The sequence below is a fragment of the Gopherus flavomarginatus genome, chromosome 10, assembly GCF_025201925.1.
Source record: "Gopherus flavomarginatus isolate rGopFla2 chromosome 10, rGopFla2.mat.asm, whole genome shotgun sequence".
Taxonomy (NCBI): Eukaryota; Metazoa; Chordata; order Testudines; family Testudinidae; genus Gopherus; species Gopherus flavomarginatus.
In genome coordinates this window covers 32,923,497-32,947,973 of record NC_066626.1, presented here as the reverse complement: position 1 = coordinate 32,947,973, position 24,477 = coordinate 32,923,497, and the positions used below count along the sequence as shown (strand labels likewise).

Here is a 24,477-nt window from a genome sequence, read left to right as displayed (position 1 = left end):
GCTAGTTGTACTTGCCCTTTTGGCTATATCTATACATGCTAAGCAATATGCAATCATTACACAATGGATAACCATATCGATGTGTATTAAACTTTTATTACTCTTTCTGGTGTATAATTAAGAGATCACACTTTGAAGGATCAGATGCCTCAAGTCAGAAGGATGCGGCAGAGGTGTGTTGTATGCAGTCAGAAAACACACAGGGAAAGGTGTGATATTATATATCTATATATATAGATATATATAATTTAAAAGAATAATGGTGATATCCGTGTAGTGGAAAACAGTTGTGATGCCAGTAGTGGATATACTTTTGTGCACCAAAAGAAATAAGAAAGGGCATAATCCAAAAAGCCTCCAGACCTCCCCACTTACTTCAGTAGATTTCCATGTATGGAGAACTTCCAGCATTAAGCCCTTTCTTATTTCATATGCATATACACTTTGGCTGCATGGAAGGGGAATCTTATTTCTTTTTGGCTGATAATAGAATATGCGGTAATTAATATTCCAAAGTTTCCTACTGACACTGAATTACGTATGTTTCAACTTATTTCCCCTGAGGTAGTATCTTACATTTTCTAAATTTCATCTCATGTTGTGTATTATCCCAAGCTGCTAATCTCTCTAGGCTTCTTCGTATTATTACTGGCCCTGACAGAGGGTCAGAATGTAGGGCTGTATGAAGACGGACAACAAAGAAACAGCAGTCATCAGGGGAGATACTGAGGGAACAGTGGGGGATGTTCTAGGTGACAAGATGAGCTAGGATATGTGTGTGACCCAGAGGGAATAGAGGTAAGGGTTACAGGAATCCCCTGGATCTGACATCTATATAGAATTCTGCCAAAGAATGCCATGTAAGTCTCTGATGAAAGCTTATGTCACACTGATTATCATAAATAAGGCTCCTTGTTTGTCACGGAGCTCATGGAAGTCACGGATTCTGTGACTCTCCATGACTTCTGCAGCAGCTGATGTGCCTGGCCCTGGGGCCACCTGAGCCCCCACACCCCCCAGCAGCAGGAGTTTGGGTGTGGGAGGGCTCAGGGCTAGGGACTGGGGTGTGGGGCAGTGCTTACCTGGGTGGGAGGCTCCCCTCCCTCAGCTCCTAGCTTCTTGTGCTACCTCTTCCGGCAGGCACTGCCCCCACAGCTCCCATTGGCCACAGTTCCCAGTCAACTGGAGCTGCAGAACCAGAGCCTGGGGTGGGGTGGAGTGGAGGCAGCATGTGGAGCTGAGTAGCTAGGTAGGGAGCCTGCCCTAGGCCCATCAATCTTCCCCACTGTTTCTCTAATGGAGAAAAAAATCTTTATTAATTCTTAAAAAAAAATATGAGCAATTAATGCCTATGTGGATTATATTCGTTTTTCAAGTTTGCAGGACTGCTATTCAGAATGAATGTTTAGTAAAAGGCATGAGTTATGAGGACTTAATTCTGGCTAAACCAAGGAAATATGAGTCGATTTTTAAAGGCAGTGGAATTGTTTCTTATTCTGACTGTGTGAGGTCCTGGAAATAAAACTCGGATGAGTAACTTATCCTCTACAGAAGGCAAAGAATTATGGGAGGAAAATGTCATAGTCTTATACTGAAGTAATGTTACTAACAGTACTCAAGGAATTAAATCCAAACACAGACATGTTTTGGAACTCACTTCCTTTTTCTTCCTCAAGACTCTTTCAGGTTGTTTCTGGCCTAACCTACTTAGCCAGCCATATCTTAGGCGTGATCTTTGGGCTAAATTTTGACTCAAAGTACATCTTCATCCAGCCATTGTCCTGACTGGACTATTGCATTATTCAGGCAGGGGTCTTAGCACCTTCTATACTGCATGAAAGTCATATAATCATGGTTCAATCCCTAAGGCTTTTGGGTCCCACCAATTTGTAAAACATCCTTGAGGGCATCGTCAGTCCAACAACTGAATGAAGCACTGTAGATCTGGTAAGACTCATCACATGCTAACCAGAAGCATAGATAGAGTGTCCCAGAGTCTCTTTCCCCCCGCCCCGCAACCCATTGCTCTCAGATTCCTATGGTTCACAGACGTCCTGCACCAGCAAATGAGATGGGCAGAAGTTCAAGTGACAATGGTGGAAATCAAAAGCAAAAACACACCAAAAGAAAAGCCTGTTTCCAGGCCTATCAAAAGCTTGTATTTCAGGACAAGAGTTCACTGTGTCTCACCTCCATTAATGCACCAAACCATGCCCAGTAGAAATATTCAGAGTGGTGAGTGATTTCACTAACCCCACATGCTTACAGTCCCCAACACAACCTGCCCATTGCTCATGCTGATATCTTTCTTCATTGAGGATACAGTTCATGTCTGTAAGGGCTTCTCAGGCAGCATGGTACTGGAACCCATGAGCAAATCCATGCTCAGCCCTCCTTCACTCCATGAATTCATCCCACTCAAAACATGTGGGACACTCTAACAGAGTCATGACCCAACACTTATGAATCAGACCCCTGGCCTTCTTGATTAGTAAAGAAGAGTAATGAACAACCGGGATATCTTCCAACTGAGATTGCTAATGCTTCTTTTGTACATCCTTCTTCCTGCTTTAAAGACTACAATGGCAGATCAACCCTGAAGAAACCATCCCTCAATGCCACCGATTAAGCTATTACCCACTATCTAATCTTCCTTTCTTTGGCAAGTTTAGAAAAGCTTGTAAATGTATTTGTCCACACCCAGCACTGGGGATGCATGCCTACAGATTATCAAGATAGTCTGAAATTCATCTGGCATGAAGCTAGGCCTGCAAATATCAGTGTGCTCGAGAAACATTTCCCACCATATCCAACTAGCTAGAAGTCTGTGTCCTCCCATTTTGCTACTGTTGACCTGGTCACAACAAAGCACACCTTTATTTCCTTTCAGCATTGCAGCAATGCATGGTGAAAGAAAATAACTAGACAAGACAGATACAGAGTGGAAGAATGTAAAATGGAGATATTTTGTGATGGGAGATTGAGGCACAGAAAGAGGGAAGTGACTTGTCCAAGAGCACATGGGAAGTTCGTGTTAGATCCAAGACTGGAACCCAGATATCTCTTAGGGTCTGATCCTGCGAAGTTTTATTCATGTGAGTAGTCCTGTTGACTCCCCTGGCAGTCCTCCTGTAATAACTATTCACACAAATAGAGGCTTGCAAGACTAGATCCAGAGTTAGCAGATCCCAATATGGGGCAGAGTTTATCCCTAGACCGTAAGACCCTAAAGAGGCTAGATTAATTTTAAATTAATCCTGCCTTTCTCCACAACCCCATCCCTAGCATTTCTAAGAAATGGAGCCAGTCCTCCCATCCACTCTTTAATTGTTAGCTTTTATCACCAAGCATCCTAGTCAGTAACTGCAAATCTAACAGTGGAGATAAGAGGAGAGTAAACACATAAGCACATACTTTCCTGTTCACTGTCTGAAACATGATTTTACAGATTTCAGTTTATAGTTATGCTGGAACACTGAGAAAGCAGGAAAGCCTGCCCCCCCCCCATCTCCATGCCTGGTGAGACGGTGTTTTTGCTTGTAAATATTAACAAACCCATTCTTGTGTATTCAGACAGCAGTCCATCTTATTGCTCTGTCAGACCTAATTACTCAGTGCAAGCAAAAAAACAGATTAGTTAAGCTTTTGTACAACACAAAATACTCTTCTTCCTCATTAATGCAGAGCAAGCTGGCTTTGATCAAGACACACAGTGGTGCAACAGTTAAAGAGACATCAACAGAGAACCAAATATGACCCAAATCTCCTTCACTTTCCAGCTCTACCTGGGCTGGAGGTGGGGGTAATAATGCCATATTAGGAGATGTGGCTACACCCTGAAACTGTCTAGACTTACTGACTCTGATTGTGCTCTGAATTAAGCCAGACAGTAATGACTCCATGACTTCCGCTTAGCTGGATCGGTGACTAAACTTGGTGGGAGAAGAGTGGGAGGCTGTCTGCTGAGTCAGGAAAATGACAGGCTTTATTACCTTACTCCCTTTGGTACAGCTCAAGATAAAATGAGAAGAGATATGTATGTGAAACAGTAGTGAAGGAAAGAGCAGAGGGGAAATTGTTTGAAATTAGATAAATAATCCCAGAGATAAGGAGCCCAGCGTGTGATATTTTCACATACCTTTTCTCTTAATGAATTCTCTTAACTGACAATGGAAGATAACATTGGACCGCTAAGCAGGAAGAGTCACCACTAAAACTTATAATTGACAGAGCAGCTTTGACACTTTGAAAATAAAGCATTTTTCAGTGATTTGGATATAGTTTTAAAGGAACACTGTTAATTAAAAAAAAAACCCACTCTTCTCTTTCTGTTTACCTACTCGTGCAGTAAGTAACACCTGTCTATAATCAAAAGAGATTAAAGCATTTTTCTGTTTCTGAGCTTGTTTATGTTGCACATTTGCCAGCTCTTTATGTCAATTCACTGTTTATCCTTCATAGTCAGTCACTTAGCTGACCTCATCTTGTTTGTTTTTCACACATGCACAGCAGGAAAGAGAATATATTTTTTTTTAAAAGCAGGAAAATTGCCAGAGGGGCTTAAGGACAGGTGTAGTAACTGAAATTATTAAAGCTATGTCTACACTACAGCTTATGTCAACATAATTTATGTTGCTCAGGTGTGTGAAAAAAACACTTAAAAAAAACCCTCACAAAATATTGAAAGATTTTTAAGGAAGTAGACACTTTCTGCAAAACAAAAAAATAATGTAAGTGAAAACTCAGTTTTCTGTCAAAAAAGTTTTGATAGAAAAATGTTCAGCTAGCTGTAATAATAAAGCATTTTCAGATTATCAGATGAAAACTTCTGGATAAATATAAAGTATTTATGAATATAATGTACAGTATTTCTTATTGGATTTAGGGACCTTATCTTTTCAGTTTAACTACATAATTCCGTTTTGTGGATATATCACATACTCTAGTTATTAAAGGCAGTATTTTCTTGGCTGGGAGTCTGGCTTTGTTATTTAACTAAAACAATATTGCTTATCATTTATAAGGATTATGATTTAAAATTATATTTAACACAATAGGCATGCATGGCATTTTAGATATATTACTGCTTACATGGAATACACAATTCCTGCTTTGAGAGTTTTACAGTGTGAAATATATATAACATGACATGATGCAAAGGGAATATCACCAAAATGATTATTTTAAAATAAAGTTAAGGCAAAATCTCTTCAATTGTTTTTGACCGAGGTGAATGGAAGAGGCAGTCTATACTTCTCCCATTGTCATAAGATATTTTCTGCAGAGAAAACTCACCGGGATATACTCTTGGCCTTTGATTGGTTTTATTTGTGTGAGGACTCAGCAGTGTGTCAGTGTCCATCTTTCCTCTCTGCTAGGAGGACTAGAAACAAAATGAAATGTAGTTTCTGCAGACACTGATAACTCCACCAGAGAGGTCCTTTGGGGCCATCTGCCTGTCCCAAGTCAGGATAAAGGAGGAGGGTTGGGCGTGGGGCTAGCAACTCCACCTCGTAAAAAATCAACCTGCTACAGAAACGCCAACAATACAGACAACAGAGACTTTTACCCTGGAAAAAGAAGGGTCTTCAACTCGAAGATGCATGACGCTAGGTGGTAAAAGCCGTGAGGAAGCCACTAAGCCGATTACCCTTCTTGCAACCAGGAGGATTACCATAGGCACATGGAACGTTAGGACCATGTACGAGTCAGGAAAGACGGCGCAGGTTGCAGCAGAGATGAGGAGCAACAACCTGACCCTATTAGGCATTAGCGAGACAAGATGGACGCAAGCGGGACAGAGATGACTGTTGACAGGAGAGCTGTTGCTGTATTCAGGACATGAAGAGAGTGACGCACCCCACACACAGGGAGTACGTTTCATGTTGTCCAAGCAAGCACAGAGAGCACTGATTGGATGGGAGGCACATGGTCCCAGGATCATCACAGCATCCTTCAGAACTAAAATGAAGAGGATTAAGATGAATGTTGTTCAGTGCTACGCTCCAACTAATGACAGCGAAGAGGAGGACAAAGATTATTTTTACAACAGACTTCAGAAAATATTAGAGATTCTCCCAGACAAAGACATCATCATCCTTATGGGAGACTTTAATGCCAAAATTGGACCTGACAACACAGGATACGAACAAGTCATGGGGACCCACGCTCTGGGAGAGATGAGTGAGAATGGAGAGAGATTTGTGGATCTGTGTGCACTTAACAACCTGGTCATGGGAGGTAGCATCTTTCCTCACAAGCGGATCCACAAGAGTACCTGGGTATCACCAGCAGGCATGACAGAAAATCAGATCGCTCACGTCTGCATTAGCAAGAAGCTCAGAAGATCCTTGCAGGATGTTAGAGTTAGAAGAGGAGCAGACGCGGCATCCTACCATCACTTAGTGGTGGCCAGATTGAAGCTGAAGCTGAAAAAGAACTGGATAGACGCGTCAGACAGAAGAGTGAAGTACAACGTCAGCCTTCTGAAGGACCATAAGACCCAAGGAAGATTTTGGACTGACGCTGAAGAATAAGTTTTCAGTATTACAGGATCGGTCTGAGGAAGAGGAAAACAGTGTACTAAACAGATGGCAGAAAGTGAGAGAGACACTTAGGTCAGTATGCCAGGAAGTGCTTGGAATTAAGAAACACCAGCAGAAAGAGTGGATCACAGCAGAGACCTTGATCAAGATAGAAGACAGAAAGAAGAAGAAGGCAGCAGTCAATAACAGCAGGACTAGAGCAGCAAAGGCCAAAGCTCAAAAAGAGTATGCTGAAGCCCACAGATCAGTGAAGAGGAATATCAGGAAGGACAAGAGAGAGTATGTGGATGAACTGGCAGCAGAAGCGGAGCAGGCAGCATACAGCGGTAATATGAAACAGCTGTATGATACTACCAAGCGACTGTCTGGAAAGTTCAGCAAGCCAGAACGTCCCATTAAAGACAAGCAGGGAAAGTCTATAACAGGAATAGAACAACAGATGAACAGATGGGCGGAGCACTTTGAGGAACTCTTGAACAGACCAGCACCACCAAATCCACCAGATATCAACCAGCCAACGAGGACCTCCCAATTAATTGCGATCAACCAACCAGAGATGAGATCAGAAAAGCCATCACCATGATGAAGAATAGGAAGGCGGCTGGACCTGATGACATCCCAGCAGAGGCCCTGAAAGCAGACTTGGATGCTTCAGTGGAAATGCTGTACCCCCTCTTTGAGAAGATATGGGAAGAAGAAGTGATTCCGGTAGACTGGAAAGAGGGATATCTCATCAAAATCCCCAAGAAAGGAGATCTTAGCAACTGTGCCAATTATAGAGGAATCACACTCTTGTCAGTGCCAGGGAAGGTCTTCAACGGAGTCCTCTTAGAGAGAATGAAGGATGCCGTCGATCCACAGCTACGAGACGAACAGGCAGGTTTCCGGCAGAATAGATCATGCACGGACCAGATAGCAACGCTTCGCATCATAGTTGAGCAGTCTGTGGAGTGGAACTCCTCGTTGTACATCAACTTTGTTGATTATGAGAAAGCGTTCGATAGCGTGGATCGAGAGACCCTCTGGAAGCTCCTTCGGCACTAAGGCATCCCAGCAAAGGTGGTCAACCTGATCAAGAACTCATATGACGGTATACACTGTAGAGTGACCCATGGAGGGAAGCTTACTAACAGCTTCCAGATGCAAACTGGAGTCAGGCAAGAATGCTTGTTGTCACCACTTCTCTTTCTCCTCGTCATCGATTGGATTATGAAGACATCCACTCACGAGCGTAGAAATGGAATCCAGTGGACGTTGTGGACCCAGCTTGATGACCTGGACTTTGTTGACGACCTTGCACTCCTTTCGCACAGTAAACAGCAGATGCAAGAGAAGACCAACATAGTGGCAGCCATGTCATCAAGGTTGGCCTCAACATTCACAAGGACAAGACCAAGATCCTTAGGATTAACTCCATCAGCAATGACCCAGTCACACTGAATGGAAGCCCCCTAAAAGAAGTGCAGTCCTTCATCTACCTAGGTAGCATCATCGACCAGCAGGGTGGCACAGACGCAGAAATCAAAGTAAGGATTGGTAAGGCAAGAGCAGCCTTCTTACAGCTCAAGAACACCTGGAGCTCCAGAGAGCTGTCTTTGGCAATAAAAATTCGACTGTTCAACTCCAATGTGAAATCAGTCCTACTGTATGGAGCTGAAACCTGGAGGACAACCAAAACAACCATCAGGAAGATCCAGACCTTCATTAATAGCTGCCTCAGAAGGATTCTCTAGATCTGCTGGCCAGACACCATCAGTAACATCCACCTCTTGGAGAGGACCTGTCAACTCCCAGCAGAGGAAGAAATCAGAAGGAGAAGGTGGGGTTGGATAGGACATACACTACGTAAGCAGCCAACTAACATCACCAGACAGGCACTGCGGTGGAACCCCCAAGGCAAGCGGAAAAGAGGCCGTCCAAGAAACACCTGGCGGCACGACCTTCAGGCTGATAGCAAAAAAATGGGCTAAACCTGGAACCAGCTAGAGCGAATGGCCCAGGATAAAGTACTCTGGAGATCTGTGGTTGGCGGCCCATACCCCGATTGGGGTGACGGGCATGAGTGAGCGAGTGAGTGTGCAGACACTGATGGGTCCAGCAGAGAAAGTAGGTATAGCATAGTACCCCGCAGGCAGCTCAATCCCCAATTTTTGACCTTTCCTCTAACCCTCATCTTCATCCTTTCCCTATAGTGCATTTCAAATCAATCCCAAGTTTCCCAGGTATAGTGAATGGAAAGAATAAATTAGGCAAGGCATAGCAGCATTTCTCAAACTAACATAGCCATATTAGTATGTTTAAATGAATAAATGGCCCACTGGACAGATTATCAGTCAATTTCTATGTATGTAAAAAGCAGCCTAGTATTTCTGTTTTGGAAAAAACAATTCAGGAGTAAGAAAGGTTTATGTTGAAACTCTTCTTCTTTTTCTTTTCCCCCTCTTTTGCTGCTCATATTACATAAGATCAGTGTATGTGAGAAACAGCACTGACTTGTGTTTTCATAATTTATGAGCTTTTTTATTGACAAACTTTCCAAATTTACTCAAAACTACGCCTCAAATTCTGCTCGGTTACATTGTGTAAGCAAGGGCAGAACCCGCCTGCGACTTTAAATATGCAGAATTACTATGCTTTTAATAGTAATTCTCCATATTTATTAAATCCAAAATAGATTCTGAAACTTTCCTAAAGGTTACCATTATCTTGATCTTCCCTTTTTAGTCTACCTTAATCTGGGCAATCTTTAGTTGACTTCAGACTAACTTAATTTATATTGTATATATCCAATAATAATGTAATTATCTTATATCCAGAGATAAATATTATGTTATGCCTTTTAAAGTTTAGGTGACTTTCTCTGTTAGATTTTAATCTAGTGTTAGATGAGGTCTCCATCTCCAATACTGATAATCCATGGAACCCTTATATAGTTTGTTCTTATTAGCTTGTGCCCTAAAGACTACAGAGATCAATGAATCTGAGTTGTTGAGAACTAGCTGGGACAGAAAAGAGAAGACTGTGATATCATATTGGATAGAAAACAGGAAACTCTGATTCTAATCCTAAAATGTGATTCATTACTGTGGTTGTGGATAAAAGATCATATTCCCTGTTTGTGAAAGGGTCTTAAGAGGATTAGGATCTTACAGGAAAAGTAAGACAAATATTGTTAGAATAGAGGACTCTATTAAATATTAATAAATTAATTTGATTAGATATGGATTAAGCCTTTTATCAAAAGATAAATCATTAAAATGCCTCCTTTAGAAAGGGATTTTGTTCAGGAACAATGGTGGATACATTAATCGTAGATCTTTTAAACAGCACTTTAAAAATTTAGCACTTTTAAGAATGATTTCCTATTGGATGTGTTTTCCACTTGAAAAAAAAGAGTCTAATACTTATAGATGCTGATTCACAGAATCACAGAATACATGTTTAAAAGCAATTTCTAATTTTGGGTACCTCCCTTTTTTGAATCCCAACTTCAGGCATTTTGCACTTGATTTTCAGAGGTGATGAGCACCTGCAGTTCCAGATTTTAAAGCCGAAAGGGAACACTGTGATCACTCAGTCTGATCTTTTATAAAACACAGGCCACAGAATTTCACCAAGTGATTCCTTTATCAAGCTCAAGAACATCTTTTACAAATACATCTAATCTTGATTTAAATACTTAGGGCTTTTCTACACTACTCACTGGATCTGCGGGCAGTGATCGATTCAGTGGGGGTTGATTTATCGCATTTAGTATAGACACGATAAATCAACTGCTGAGCGCTCTCCTGTCGACTCCAGTACTCCACTAGAATGAGGAATGCAAACAGAGTTGATGGGAGAGTGTCAGCTGTCGACTTACAGCACTGAAATTGCGTATCTTAGATCGACCTCGGGCGGTAGTGTAGACAAGCCCTTAGTGATGGAGAATTCATCACATCACTTGGCAGGTTGTTCCAATGGTTACTCACTCTCACGGTTAAAAATAAGTGCATTATTTCTAGCTTCAGCTTCCAGGCATTGGATCTTATGTTTTTGCCAGATTAAAGAGCTGTCTACTAATACAAATCTCCCCATCTTCAGGTGTATTTCATACACTTATTTCCTTGCTGATTCCCTCTTTTTAGAAGGGATTCTCAGAACTCTTTATCTGACCTTAAATCAGAAATGTATCTATTAAGATATCTTAATATCTACCTACCTGGTAACTCTAATATATTGTGTGCAGCCTTTATTATTTGCTGTCATTGGCTTTGCTTTTACTTGGCTCAGACCCAAGGTCCACCTAGTTCAGTATCTGTGTGCATCACCCACACCTTCCCTGCCCCCACATCTCTGCTAGTGGTATGTACTAGATGCTTTAAAGGAAGGTGCCCGAAACTCTGACAATTCTGAAATAACATGTTCATAGAGGAAGTTTCTTCTGAACCCTGATTCAGATACTGTTTATTCAAACCCCTCTAAATTTGGAATTGATCCTGACCAATGGGAAATCTTGGCAAGTGATCGTAACAAGCGGCACCATCATCTCCATCAGGGTATCAAAATGCATGACAGGAGCTGGCTCCTACAGTCTGAAGAGAAAAGAGCCCACAGAAAGCAAGCAGCTCCCAACCAAGATACATACATTTGCAATAACTGCCAAAGATCAAGCAAATTTCAGATTGGCCTATTCAGTGACATGAGACATTGCAAACCATCTAGATCACAGGCTGAAATTTCCACCATCTCTTGCAGACGAAAGGATGCCAGCTTGTTAACTAATGTAACTGTATTCCTATTTGGAGTCTGAAAAACAATTGCCCTTGTGACAGTGAGTTCCACAGGTTAATTATACATTGATTTTTTTTTATCAATTATCTGTTTTTTTTTTCAATTTTGTTGCCTCGCTGTTTAATTCAATGTCTCCTTTGTTCAGCATCATGAGAAAAGCCAGACTTGGCACACATTTTACTGCGTCTATACCAGTCATTATCTTATGTACCTTTATCATTCCCTCGCTTATTTACCTCCTCTCTGAACTAAACAGCCCCAGCCCTTTCCATCTCTCCTCCATTTGAAAGTCTCTCTGTGCCTCTAGGTATCTCCCTACCACATTCATCTGTCTCTGAACTTTTTTTATTGCCAGTATTTTCTTTTTCAGCAAGTAACTAGCACCGAAGACAGTATTGCAGGTGAAGGTGTACAACTGATTGCTATGATAGCATAATATTTTCAGTACTTTATCCCATTTTGTATGCAACCAACATTTTATTTAAGAGTTTTGAACATTACTCTACATTGAGCAGAGGTTTCCATTGAGTGTCCATAACGGGACCTAGGCCTTTTTTCCCTGAGGGATTAAAGTGAATTTTGAACGAATCACAGTGTACGGATAGTTGCAAATGATGTCTTCCAATGTTTATTACTTTGCTTGAATTTCATCTGCCATCATGTTGCCCATTCTCCTAGTGTTCTGAAGCTCCTCAGACTCTTCTCTTGTCTGGACTAATCTAAATTTTGTGCAGTCTCCAAACTGTGGACCTCACCACTTAAACCTTCTCCTGAGATCACTGACAACTATATTAATAGATTCTATGGCCACAAGGGACCAATCACCTAATCTCACTTCTTGCATAACACAGACCATACAACTTCCCCCTAAATAATATCAAACAACATGATCCCACTATTGAACTCTAGGGCACTCTACTCTGAACCTTTTGCCATGCTGAAAGCTGACCACTTATTCTCACTCTGCTTCTGTCCCTGCAGCAAGATTGTAATACATGAAAGCACTTTCCCTCTTCTCCCCTACTTTCTTTCCTTAATAGCTTCTTGTGAGGGAATTCATCACAGGTTTTTTGAAAGTCCAAACATATAATGTGAAACAGTTCTCCCTTATCTGTAGTCTCAGATGTTTCTAAATAATGTTGAGGCACTTGACCTCATTAAAGATTTAAGTGTATGACCAATTAAACTTTAAAACTAAGAAATCTAAGTTCTTAATCTGTGCCAAATATATTTTCTTTCCATCCTGAAATTACTCAAAATTAGCCATATAACCTTAGCAAATTACCCCAAACATTCCACCGTTTGGGTTAGAATAAATGTGTTAGAAAAAACCCTTAATTATGATGATTTTGCATTTGTCCACAGAAACACAAGATGAAATCCTGGCCTCTCTGAAGTTAACTGGCATTTTACCACTGACTTCAACAAAGCCATGATTTCACCCTGGGAGAATGAAGATAGTCCCTGTTCCAAGAAGCTTTTAAGGTATACTCTTTGTTTTTGCAGAAAAATATCTCTTCTTCCCTCAGTTCTGTTTTCAGGGTTTTTGTGCTGTCATCATTTCTCTGACTGTCCAGTTGCAATTGACTAAGTAGAGGTGCCCCACGTTTGCCCAGAAGCCTCCCTTTTTCTGAGGCAGCTGCCCTGGGAAATCGGCAAGGGTCTCAGCACATTCTGCCGCTGTCTAGATTTCTGGGCTCAGGAGCATCCTCGAAGTCCCGGTTTTTTCCAGCTTAGAGTCGCTGCAAACCCTAAGCCCAAGTGTCCCCAGGCGGACCAACATCCCGTCTCCGGGGCGGGAAGTGGCACTGACCGGCCCCTGCTGCTAAGCGGTTCCCTGGGGCGCGCAGAGCCCGGCACTCGGGCGCTGCCGCTGCTCTGCTCCTCCTGTCCCGGGGCGGTGCTGCTCGGGCCTCCTGGCGCCCAGGGCCCGGCACTCAGCGCTGGGGCGCCCCGGCGCAAGGGCAGCGCAGCAGGTGCCCCCGGCTGGCGGGGGCAGGCGTGGAGGGAAGCGAGCACCCGCCCCATGGCCGGCACCGACCCTGTCCCGCCCCCGGAACGGCCGCTCCGCCCCAGCGCCCCAGGACGCGGCTTCCCCGCCCTGGCGCGTCACCCGCCGGGAGAGGCGGAGGCAGCGGCGGTTTCTCGCCAGCCCCCGTCGCAGGGAAGAGCCGCTCCGGGAACACGACCAGAGAGGAAGCGACCCGCCCGGCCGGGAAGCCCTGCGCCGCCCCGCGCCTCGCCTCGCCCCGGACACTGGTCCCTGCCGGCAGCGGGCACTGCCAGGCGTCCCTCCGCCCGCGGGCGCGGCTCCGCTTCGGGCTGCTGGGGCCGGCGGGCGCTCGGGCAGCCGCTGGGCATTGCCAGGCGCCTGGGCACCGGCCATGGCTCGCCTCCGCCTGCTGCTGCTGCTGCTCCTGGGCCGCTGGCTGGCGCTCGGCGGCGCCTTCAATCTGGACGCGGACGGCCCGGCTGTTTACTCCGGCTCGGCGGGGAGTTACTTCGGCTTCGCTGTGGATTTCTTCGCGCCAGACTCCTCCTCGTACGTATCTGTCAGCCCGGCGGGCGGGGGTCCGCACTCTGCTGGGGGGGGATGTTGTAACCTGGGTCCCCTTTGGCGGCTCCAGGGCCGTGTGAGTCCCCAGAGGGGCTGTGGCCCCTGGTGGCAGGGTGAGAGCAAATGTGAAAAATCAGGACGGGGGTAGGGAGTTAATAGGCGCCTATATAAGACAAAGCCCCGACACCGGGACTGTGACTATCAAATCAGGCCATGATCTGGTCACCTTTGGTGGAGCCTTGGAGGGCCGGGAGAATTGTGAAATGAACAAAGCCTCCCATTCCTTCCTCTTCCCCCGTCCGCCGAAGCGGGCGAACATCCTGTTCTACTGTAGCTCGGGTCTCTAGACACTTGATTTCTTTTCTGGCTCTCTCCGCTCTCCCACCCACCCACCCCTTCCTTGCGCTGTGGTTTGGAGATTGACCAGATGCATCCCAAGCGTACAATGTTGAGGGTCGCTTTCTATGAGAGAGTGAGGGCGTTGTGTGTGAGTGGCTGTGGAAGTCACACAACTGGGTGGATGAAAGAAACTCTTCTTTTGAAACTCTGATCCATTATCACCTGTGGCAAATTGTGTCGAAGAACTTTGTCAGCCAGAAAAGTAATTCAGGAGTGCACAGAATAAAATAGCAAAGACCAAGCTAAAAGGAGGCTACCTAGGCATTTAAATGGCTACTGTAGCTTATTTTTTTATTTGGGAGAAAATCAACCAAGTTCTTTGTATTAAGCCTTTCAGAAGAAAACCGGTGGCAGGCATTAGTGCAGGCCTGTTTACTTTGAGGGGAGTGGCTAAATGGCCTAACATTAAGGATTTAAATATATAGAGGCCCTGAAACAATAGGTTTAAATCTTAGGTGGAGGGGATCATCCCTTCATTCTTCCAGAGTATACTGATCTAGAGCCCACTTTAAATCAGTAGAAATCATTTTGTTTTCTTAGGCCCAGACTGAATCTTGTGCAGTTCAATTTATAGACTTGGCTTTTGAATGAGACCTTAAAAATTGTACTGCCTGGGCACTAAGGGCCATTTTTTAAACCAGATCCTTTTATGTGTGTCTGCATAGGCATACACAATTACCATGACTGTGTGCACAACCTGGATATACAAAATTCTACTCCCTGCAAACGTAGGATAGCTCACTTTTGTTTTAAAACTGGTGTGCAAAATATAATTTTTCTTACTCATCATAGTTAAGGGCAGGGGCATAGACTTTGTGCTTGAACTGGAAAATTTTCTTAACAGTATTGCAAGACTGTCATAATCCATGATAAATATTATGTATGCAAATCTAGGCATGGGTTTGTATTCGCATTGTTGCATACAAAACACTGAGTATCCTGTTTTAAAAATCTGCCCAAGTAGCTCCCCTGGCAGTTAACAGAAATGTAGGATTTTTTTTTCTAATGACTTTATCAACTGAATCAGCATATCTGTTTCCCACTCCAGTGTTGTGTATGAAGCTGTTTGACTTCATTGCTATAGTTCTTTGCAAACTTGGAGGTATTTCAGTGGTATATCTCTGAATTTTGTGAAGTATCTGAGGGTTCTAAAGGATCAAAAGTGCTCTAGAGATTGTTATTGATCATGTGCTCTTCTTGAAAGTGTGAGATTTGAAGAAGTTGCAGTCTGATTTTAATTGGCACCTTAAAATAAGGATTCAGAATGATGTAGCTTGTGATTCACAAAAGTGTTCCATAGTTCTTCTATCAACTCTTAGATTAATTATAATACTACAGTTGATCTTTCTTAGGTGGGATACACATTATAGTTCTCCCTTTTTGTGCCCTCCTCACTCCTCCAGAAATCAACTTTAGAGGTAGAAGATTAGCATATATCTAACATACAGGGTGATTTTTCCTACTCATCTCTTGATTTTAGTAGCTAGAATTTGTTTATAAATATATAAATATTAAGTAACACTTTTTGTAAAGTATCAGCCTTGTTTGCATTCTTTGTTGCTCCTGTTAAGTAGAAGTCACCCTGCCTTAACTTGTAAATGTTGCAACACTCTTCTGTGCTGTCTTCATTCTGCAAGTTTTATACTATTATCTTTAGTTGTATATCTTGAGTAAGAATAGTAAATATGTAAACACATTAGACTTTCCTATTGTATTCTGATCCAACTCCCATTGAAGTCAATTATGGGGGATTTTCTCATTGATTTTAATGGGAGTGACCTTTTAATGCCTTATTGGAAAAGATCTTGGTTTACTATAGTGTTTGTTTGCCAATACTCTAAAGCATTTTCCAGATGACCAGCCAAATGAGAGACACATGACTATCCTGTATGGGAATTCTTTTCCTTGGTGGTTTTTATATTGTTATGCAGTCAAAATATGTATCTTGTGTGCTTACCCTACAAAATTAAGCCTCAGTACTGCAGATTTACTAACATTTAACTTTAAGCATGTCCCGTTCAATGAAATTATTCACTATTAATGCTCTTAAAGTTAAGAACATGTATAACTCTGCAGGATCAAGGTTTTATGTGCTACCCTACATTTTATACAATGGACCTGTTCAAGTGTTTGCAGAATCATTAGCTGTATTGCATGTTTCATAAACATATCTATTTGCTGTGAAAGAGACACACATTCTGAAATATCAGCTTCATGATAGTTGCACCAGATTGCATACATACAAAGCAGTGATCATAATTAAGGCTATATTTTGTGTCAAGTATTTTTAGTAAAAGTCACGGATGGATCATGAGCAGTAAACAAAAATTCACAGCCTGTGACCTGTCCATGACTTTTACTAAAAATACCAGTGAATAAAACTTGGTGGGGGGCTGCCTGGGGCCCCTGTGGGTGCTGAGAGAGGGCAGCTCGGCTGCTTAGCGGGGGATGGCCCGGGACACTCACTAGTGCTGGAGGGTTTGAGGGTGGCCGGGGACCCCCACTGGTGCTAGGGGAGCGCAGGTGGTGGCGCACGGCCCAGGACCCCTGCTGGTGCTGGTGGGCGGCCGTGCATGGCCCGGTACCCTTGCTGGTGCTGGGGGCGCGTGGGTGGTGGCATGTGGCCGGGGACCCCCACTGGTGTTGGGGGCGACGGGTAGGCGGGGCTGGCAGGCTCCCTGGCAGGCTCCCTGCCTCCTCCTTCCAGTAGCAGCAGAGTTTGGGTGTGGGAAAAGGCAGAGGTTTGGGCCACGGGATGGGGTGAGGCAGGCTCTGGGCAGTGCTTATCTGGGGGGCTCTCCCGGAAGCGGTAACACCACTTCGCTCAGCTGCTAGACAGAAGACTGGCCAGGAAACTCTGCGCATTACCTCAGCCCAGAGCACTGGTTCTGACCAATGGGAGCTGCGAAGTTTAACATCCAGAAAATTTAACGTCAAGAATGGAATGAAGCACAAGTTATAAACCTTAGTCCCCTCCAAAAAACTGATTACAAATCTTGAAGCTTGTCCCTTGTGTACTAAATTTTCCTGTGTCACGCACTGCATAATTAGCCTTCACTTTATCCCCACTGCATGCTTGTGGCTAAATAGCAAAGCTTTCATTGATTTCAGTGGTTCAGGATCAGATCCATGATTCTTCCTTTGTGTTATGCAGAAGCTTGACAGTGTATGTAAAAATATAGCTTGCCCATTTGGTCCAACCACTGTGCAAGAGAGAGAATAGGCAGTGAAGAACAAACTACATGATATCTTCAGTGGACCATTGTGCAGAAATTCAAGAAAACTGTTTTTCATTATGATTAGGAAAACGCATTTAGTGAAATCAATATTGAATCATGTTACAGTAAAAGCTTTGTTATCTGGCATGTTGGGGGAATGGGGAGTGCCGCTAAGTCAAAAATTCCAGTTGACTGAGAAGGAGGGAGTTTAGGCTTAGGAGGGGGCTCAGGGCTGGGATTGGGGCATAGGAAGGGGTGTGGGGCGTGGGCTCTGGAAGAGAGTTTGGGTGCGGGACGGGACAGGAGGTTGGGGGCACGAGAGGGTGTGCGGTGTGCCGGATCCTGGCAGCACTCATCTCAGGTGGCTCCTCACAAGTGGCAACATGTCCCTGGCTGCTCCTAGGCAGAGGCACGGCTGGGCGGCTCTACGTGCGGTCTCTGCCCATGGGAGTGCAGAGCCAACACTTGCGGCAGAGTGGGGAGCAGCAGCACGGAGCCCCTGTGGCTGTCTCTCCACCTAGGAGTAGCAGGAACATGTCACCACTTCTGGGGAGCCACACTGAGCCAGGTAGGGAACCTGCCAGCCCTGCGCCAACCAGACTATAAACCAGACTTTCAGTGAAGATCAGAAATGCTGGTTTATAGAGCTTTCCAGTTGGTAAAGTGCCAGATAATGCAGCTTTTACTGTGTATGATTTCTGCCAAGCTTGTGACATGGATCATTGACTCCTGAGCCTTTTTTGTTGCTTCTGTGTAGAATGTTTTTTTGTTTTTTTTTTGTCACCTACTCTTCACTTGATATAGCTTCTTTAAGCTCTGCTTCATAAATGTATTAAGGCTTTAATGTGTTTATTTTTAACTTGCACATAATTTTTGCAGCATTTTTTGTTACTCAATAAAACTTTATTGTTTGGAAAATAATTCATCTTCATTAATTCTGAACATATGCTGCAGAGTGCCTGGCAGCAATGAGAGCACCCACTTAGTTTTTATTGTAAACTCTGACACAACTCATAGGATCATTGTGACCTTGTGTTTATCAATCCTAAATGTACAGCAAGCCCCACAAAATTTGTAGCTACACTGCCTGTTTTATGATCATAGATGTGCATCAAACATCACACAGTTCCTAACAGGTCCCCAAACTGCAGAGCCAGTTGGAACACACAACGCCACAGTGTCTTACTGTGACTCGCTGTTAAAGTGCTCTTCCAAAGCTTCCCTGATATAGCTCCTATATCTCCATGCTAACCTCTTCTGATAGCCCCTGTATCTGGCTGTTCAAACTCAGCAGACAGCTGCTCTATCTCTGCCCTACATCCTGGCAGCAGCTCTTCACCCTTTGCTTCACAGATACTATGCTGGTAGTCGAATCTGTCAAGGTGGTCGGTGTAAGGCTGGGGCAGGCTGGGTCACTGTTGGCATTGCAACATTGCCAATAGCAATCTGCGTGTTGGGAAAGAAAGTCCTTGCTTGTAGCTTTCAGAACAGCCCTCTGTTCTTAGAGATGTGAGCATCATGCACCTTGCCTGACCAGACCACACTGATGTCAGTGAAGCATTCCCAGTGATCTACCAGTTCTTGCATAAAAGTAGCCCTTTTTGTTGATGTACTCTGTAGCAAGGCAGTCTGGTGCCAGAGTAGGGATGTGTGTGCCCTCTGTTGCCCCCACAGTTTGGGAACCCCATTGCTGCAAATCCATCTATTGGACCCGGCATGCTGCCAAGAGTCAGAGCCCTGTGTACTGGGAGATGATTAATGGCCCTGTACACTTGTATGACAGCGGCTTTCCACAGTGGATTTTCCCATTCCAAAATGATTTCTCATTGACCAGTAGCAACCTGGCAATGCAAGTATCTACAGTGTGAATGCCACTTGATTTTTCCACTGTCAGTGCAGCTCTCATTCTGGTGTCCCTGCACTGGAGAGCTGGGGGAGATCAGCATACAGATCCAGGAATGTGGCCTTGTGCATCCAAAAGTTCTGCAGCCGCTCCTCATCTTCCCAAGCTTACATAACAATGCCATCCCACCAGTCAGTGCTTTTTTCTCAGGCTTAGAACTGGCACTCCACCATTTTGCAGCTGCTCTGTGCACACCACCACCAATCTTGAATTGGTTCTCGCTATGTCCCACTGCAGGCTTTTCTCCAGAAAATCATCACGTTCTCCATGGCTCTTCTTGAGGCTCTGCAAATACAAGAGTATCATGTGTCCTGTGATTGTAATGCTCATGACAATAATTCAGAGCTGAGCATGTTCCATGTTTCTGTCAGCGATGACAGACAGTGACAAGTCCCATGCAGGTTCATGGGATTTTCAAAATAGGAACAAAAGTTATGGAATAGAGATGACATCTTGGATTGGAGACAGTTGCATGATGGGATCTTGACCCTGGAGTCACGACTCATTTTGACTCCACCATGCATTTCCAAAACTTTCCAAAAGACAGTGCACTGCTGGACAGTAGTTAGTTGCACACTGGGATACCTACCCACGGTGCACCGCACGTTGCATTGAAACAAGCACTCCTTTGTCTTGAGTACATAAAATACCTTTTTGTTTCTGACTGCCACCACCAATGGTACCATCCCTGCATGAAAACGAGTAATGTTAAAAACAGAATCTCATTGACTTCACTGGGCTTTGGATCAGGTCTTAAGTTTGTGGGATCCACTTAGATTATTCCTGACCAGCTAGTCATATTACATCTGATTTCAAAACAGTGGGCCAGATCCTCAGCTAGTATAAATTACGTAGTTCCCTTGACTATACTGATTTACCCCAGCTGAAAATCTGGTGTACCCTTGCTTCACTTTGATAAGTGCACTAAGAATTGCTTAAGTGAAAGTTTAGAAAGCAGCAATTGATATGTAGAGAAGATTAAGAAACCTGGGTGTTTCCACACCGGGGATATTTTCTAACCAGTGCTGAAGTTGGTTCAGCTAACTAATTTGCGAGCCTTACAGCATGGTTATCTGAATCAGTTTCGGGACCGACTCTGTTTAAACAAGCCATGCTATCTAAAGCTGTCTAAAATCAGGTCTCTGCTATGACTCTAACTGGTTTTAAAATCTATCTGAAAATATTCCTAGCATAGACAGGGGGATCCTATAACATAGTATGTTCTTATGAGTTTCTATAGGGGAGATACACTGGGAGTGCTGTCCTTTCTCTTCCTTTTGCTGAAAGCATTCTTTTTCTCTTTAACACGTTGGTTTTGGTTGTATGTAAGGGCCAACCAACAAGGCGTCTCATTGTGCTAGGCTCTGTACAAACACAGTGCAATAGACAGTCAGTCTCTGTCTTGAAGAGCTTACAATCTAAATAGATCAGACAGACGCAGGGTGAGGAAAGGGGTAGAAAACATAAGCGGAGCAAACAATATGATGACAGCAAAGAGCATGTTGGTTCCACAATTTTTTTTTTTTTGCTTTAGTTAGGAGGGGATGAGGTAGACGGAAAGGGAAGAGAAGAGAGATGAAGGGTACGGAGCAGGGACCTGCAAGGATGAAGGGCTCTATCCCAAGCCCAAATATCTACACAGTGATTTTAGCCCTTCAGCCTGAGCCCCACAAGCCCAAGTCAGCTGACCTAGGCTAGCCATGGCTATACCATAGGTCTTTTATCCATGTGTAGATATACTGTGTGAGGGCACGAGAGGGCTGGAGAAAACATCCAATCAGCATAGGGCAGAAAAAGTCCACTCAGAACTATGGAAGGTTCTCTGAATATGGAGCTCACATGAGCAGATAAGGAGGGAGGTGACGTTTCCTTGGTCCTAGGGTCCTCGTTGTGTTTGGGTAGTCTCCCCTGCACAGTTATGTGTCCAGGGGGCGTGGAAGGAGGGGTTGTCCCAGTTTGCCCCATTTTACCTCCTCCCACCAGTGCAGTAGACCCTGCTTTGGCTGCTTCTGTCCCTACTGGCTGGAGTTTCTGGCTTTGACAAATAAATACAAATTTGACATAAATGATAGGAAGGCAGAGCTGCCCAATGCCTACTTTCCTTCACTAGTCATCCAGTCACATATTATTTTTGTTAGAAGACTGAAGTTACCAGGGACAGTAGAGGGGAAGGAATGCAGATCAGGATAAATGAAGAACACATCGGATACATTGTCTAATTTGAATGAATTCAAGTCAGCGGGGCCTGGTGATATTCACCCTTGGGTGCTGAAGGCATTAGATGAAGAAATCTCAGTGTCCCTGGCAATAATATTTGCAAACTCATAGATGACAGAAGAGATTCTGGAAGACTGGAGAAGGGCTAGCCTAGTGTGCGTCTTTAAGAAGGAGAAGCCAGGGAAGTATAGACCAGTCAGCATGACTTGATACCTGGTAAGCTACTAGAGCAGTGAATAAAACATACAATTTGGGAAGACCTGGAGGATGGAAGGGGTGATTGCTAGCAGCCAGCTGGGGTTCACTAAGAGCAGATCATGCCAAACCAACTTGATTTCCTTCCTTTACGGAGTAAATGGTTTGGTGGGTAGGGAGAATGCTGTGAATACTTGGACTTTAGCAAGGCTTTTCACACAGTCCCACGTGAGTAACTATCAATGGAATGATGTCAGATTGGAGGGAGGTCTCAGGTGGGGTTCCACAGGGATCTGTTCTAGGTCTGGTGTTATTTAACATCTTTATTAATGACCTGAGTATAGGACTAGAGAGTATACTGATCAAATTTGTAAATGACACAAAGCTCGGGAGGTTGCAAACACTTTAGAAGATAGAGCTAAAATTCAAAAGGGTTTTGTTAAATTGGAGAATTGGGCTATAGATAACAAAATGAAATTCAACAAAGGCGAATGTAAGGTGCTACACTTAGGGACGGACACCAGAGGACAGCTGTACATCCAGTGTTGATCACAGTGAGCTCAATTTTGAAGTCAAAACAGGAGTACGTCATGGGTGTGTCGTGTCTGCAATCCTCTTCAACATTGTCATTGACTGGGTAATGTGGTGTGCAACAGAAGAGGCTTGAAATGGACACTCTTCTCATCCTTTGAAGATCTGGACTTCACAGATGACGTCACTCTAATTCATACCTAACACCATATACAAGAAAAAACAACTTCACTCATCGCATTCAGCCAGCAAATTGGACTGAAAATCAACTGCAATAAGACAGATATGATGACCTTTAATATTGCCTCACCATCGCCAGTACGGATAGAGGATTATTTACATACGGATAGAAACATTCACATGCTTGGGCAACACCATCAGCCAGGATGGTGGAACAAGTCAGGACATCTGGAACCAAATCAATAAAGCCAGAAGCAGCAAAGAGATGCATGCATCCGACAAAGTGGGTATTCACTCATGAAAGCTCATGCTCCAATACGTCTGTTAGTCTATAAGGTGCCACAGGACTCTTTGCTACTTTTACAGATCCAGACTAACACGGCTACCCCTCTGATGATAAAGCCAGAAAGACTCTTAAATACACTCTGGAAATCATCAAAATACGACACCAAAACCAAACTCAAGATTTATCAGAGTGGAGTACTTTCAGCACTACTCTATAGTGCAGAATGCTGGGGAATGAGAAAGTATGACATGTCCAAACTATCTTCATTCCATACAACTGCCTCAGAAAAATCCTTCGTATCTTTTGGCCCAGAACAATCTCAAACCAAAATCTATTGACACAATGAAGCCAAGAGGATCTGAGCACCATCACTGCCAGGAGACGCTGGAGATGGATTGTCCATGTGCTTCAGATGGAAACTGATTCCATCACCAGAATAGCATAAGATGGAAACCTGAAGGCAAGTGAAAATGAGGCTGCTCAAAAACAACATCACTGTGCTAAACATCAGAGGTGTAATAGGAACATGATGATGATGACACTTAGAGAAGAAAAAACAAATGAACAAATACAGAATGGGAGTTAGCTGGCTGGGCAGCAGCACTGCTGAAAAGGATCTGGGAGTTGTGGTGGATCACAACCTCAATATGAGTCAGCAGTGCGATGCAGTTGCAAAAAAAAAAGCAAAGTGCAATTTTAGATTGCATTAACAGAGACATAGCATGCTAAGTCATTCTACTTAGCGCTGGTTAGGTCTCAGCTGGAGTTCTGTGTCCAATTTTGGTCACCAGTATTTAGAAAGGATGTAGAGAAACTGGAAAGGATCCAGAGATGAGCGACACAGATGATCAAAGGATGGAATGCAAGCCATATGAGCAAAGGCTGAAGGAACTGGGTATGTTTAGTTTTGAAACGAGGCAATTAAGGGGGACGTAATAGTAGTCTTCAAACATTTGAAAGGCTACAATAAAAAAATGGAGGAAAGTTGTTCTCTCTTGCCACAGATGGCAGCACAAGAGACAATGGTTTCAGACTACAGTATAGCAGATTTAGATTAAATCTCAGGGGGGAGAAACTTCCTAACTGTAAGGACAGTCGGACAATGGAACAGACTGCCTAGAGAGATCATGGAAGCTCCTTCACTGGAGGTTTTCAGAAGGAGGCTAGATAGCCATCTGTCTTGTAGGATTTGTTGTGTCTAAACCATCCATCCTGGCAGGGGGTTAGACTAGATGTCCCTTGAGGTCTTTTCTAACCCCATGGTTCTGTGATTCTGTGACAAGCTATTTGTTAAGCATTCCTCTCTGCATTGGTAGTAACACTTTTACCCACTGTCTGCATTTGAAAATGTATGTGAGGAAAATAGCCATCCGTGGTGTCAAGGTTTTTTTCCCCCACTTTGAACTTTAGAGTAAAAATGTGGGGGACCTGCATGGACCCTTCTAAGCTTAATTCCTAGCTTAGATCTGGTAATGCTGCCACCAGCCAAAAATATAGTGTTTGGCACACTTCCTGTTTCCCCCAAAACCTTCCCTGGGGGAACACAAATCCAAACCCCTTGGATCTGAACACAAGGAGAAATTAACTATCCCCCCCTACTTTCCTCCCAGACCTTCCCCTCCCTGGGTTGCCTTGAGAGACTTCACACAGGTCCAAACTCCTTGGATCTTAAA

At 43.8% G+C, this 24,477-nt stretch overlaps 1 protein-coding gene across 1 annotated transcript in view; it reads left to right on the top strand.

Moving 5' to 3' along the window:
- The first annotated feature begins 13,677 nt into the window (after positions 1 to 13,677).
- ITGAV (integrin subunit alpha V) overlaps positions 13,678 to 24,477 on the top strand; it is a 76,387-nt gene continuing 65,587 nt past the window's right edge. Inside the window, exon 1 of the mRNA XM_050916402.1 lies at positions 13,678 to 13,860. Within this exon, the coding sequence (XP_050772359.1) occupies positions 13,703 to 13,860 (158 nt within the window). The 5' untranslated portion in view covers positions 13,678 to 13,702. The remainder of the gene's footprint in view (positions 13,861 to 24,477) is intronic.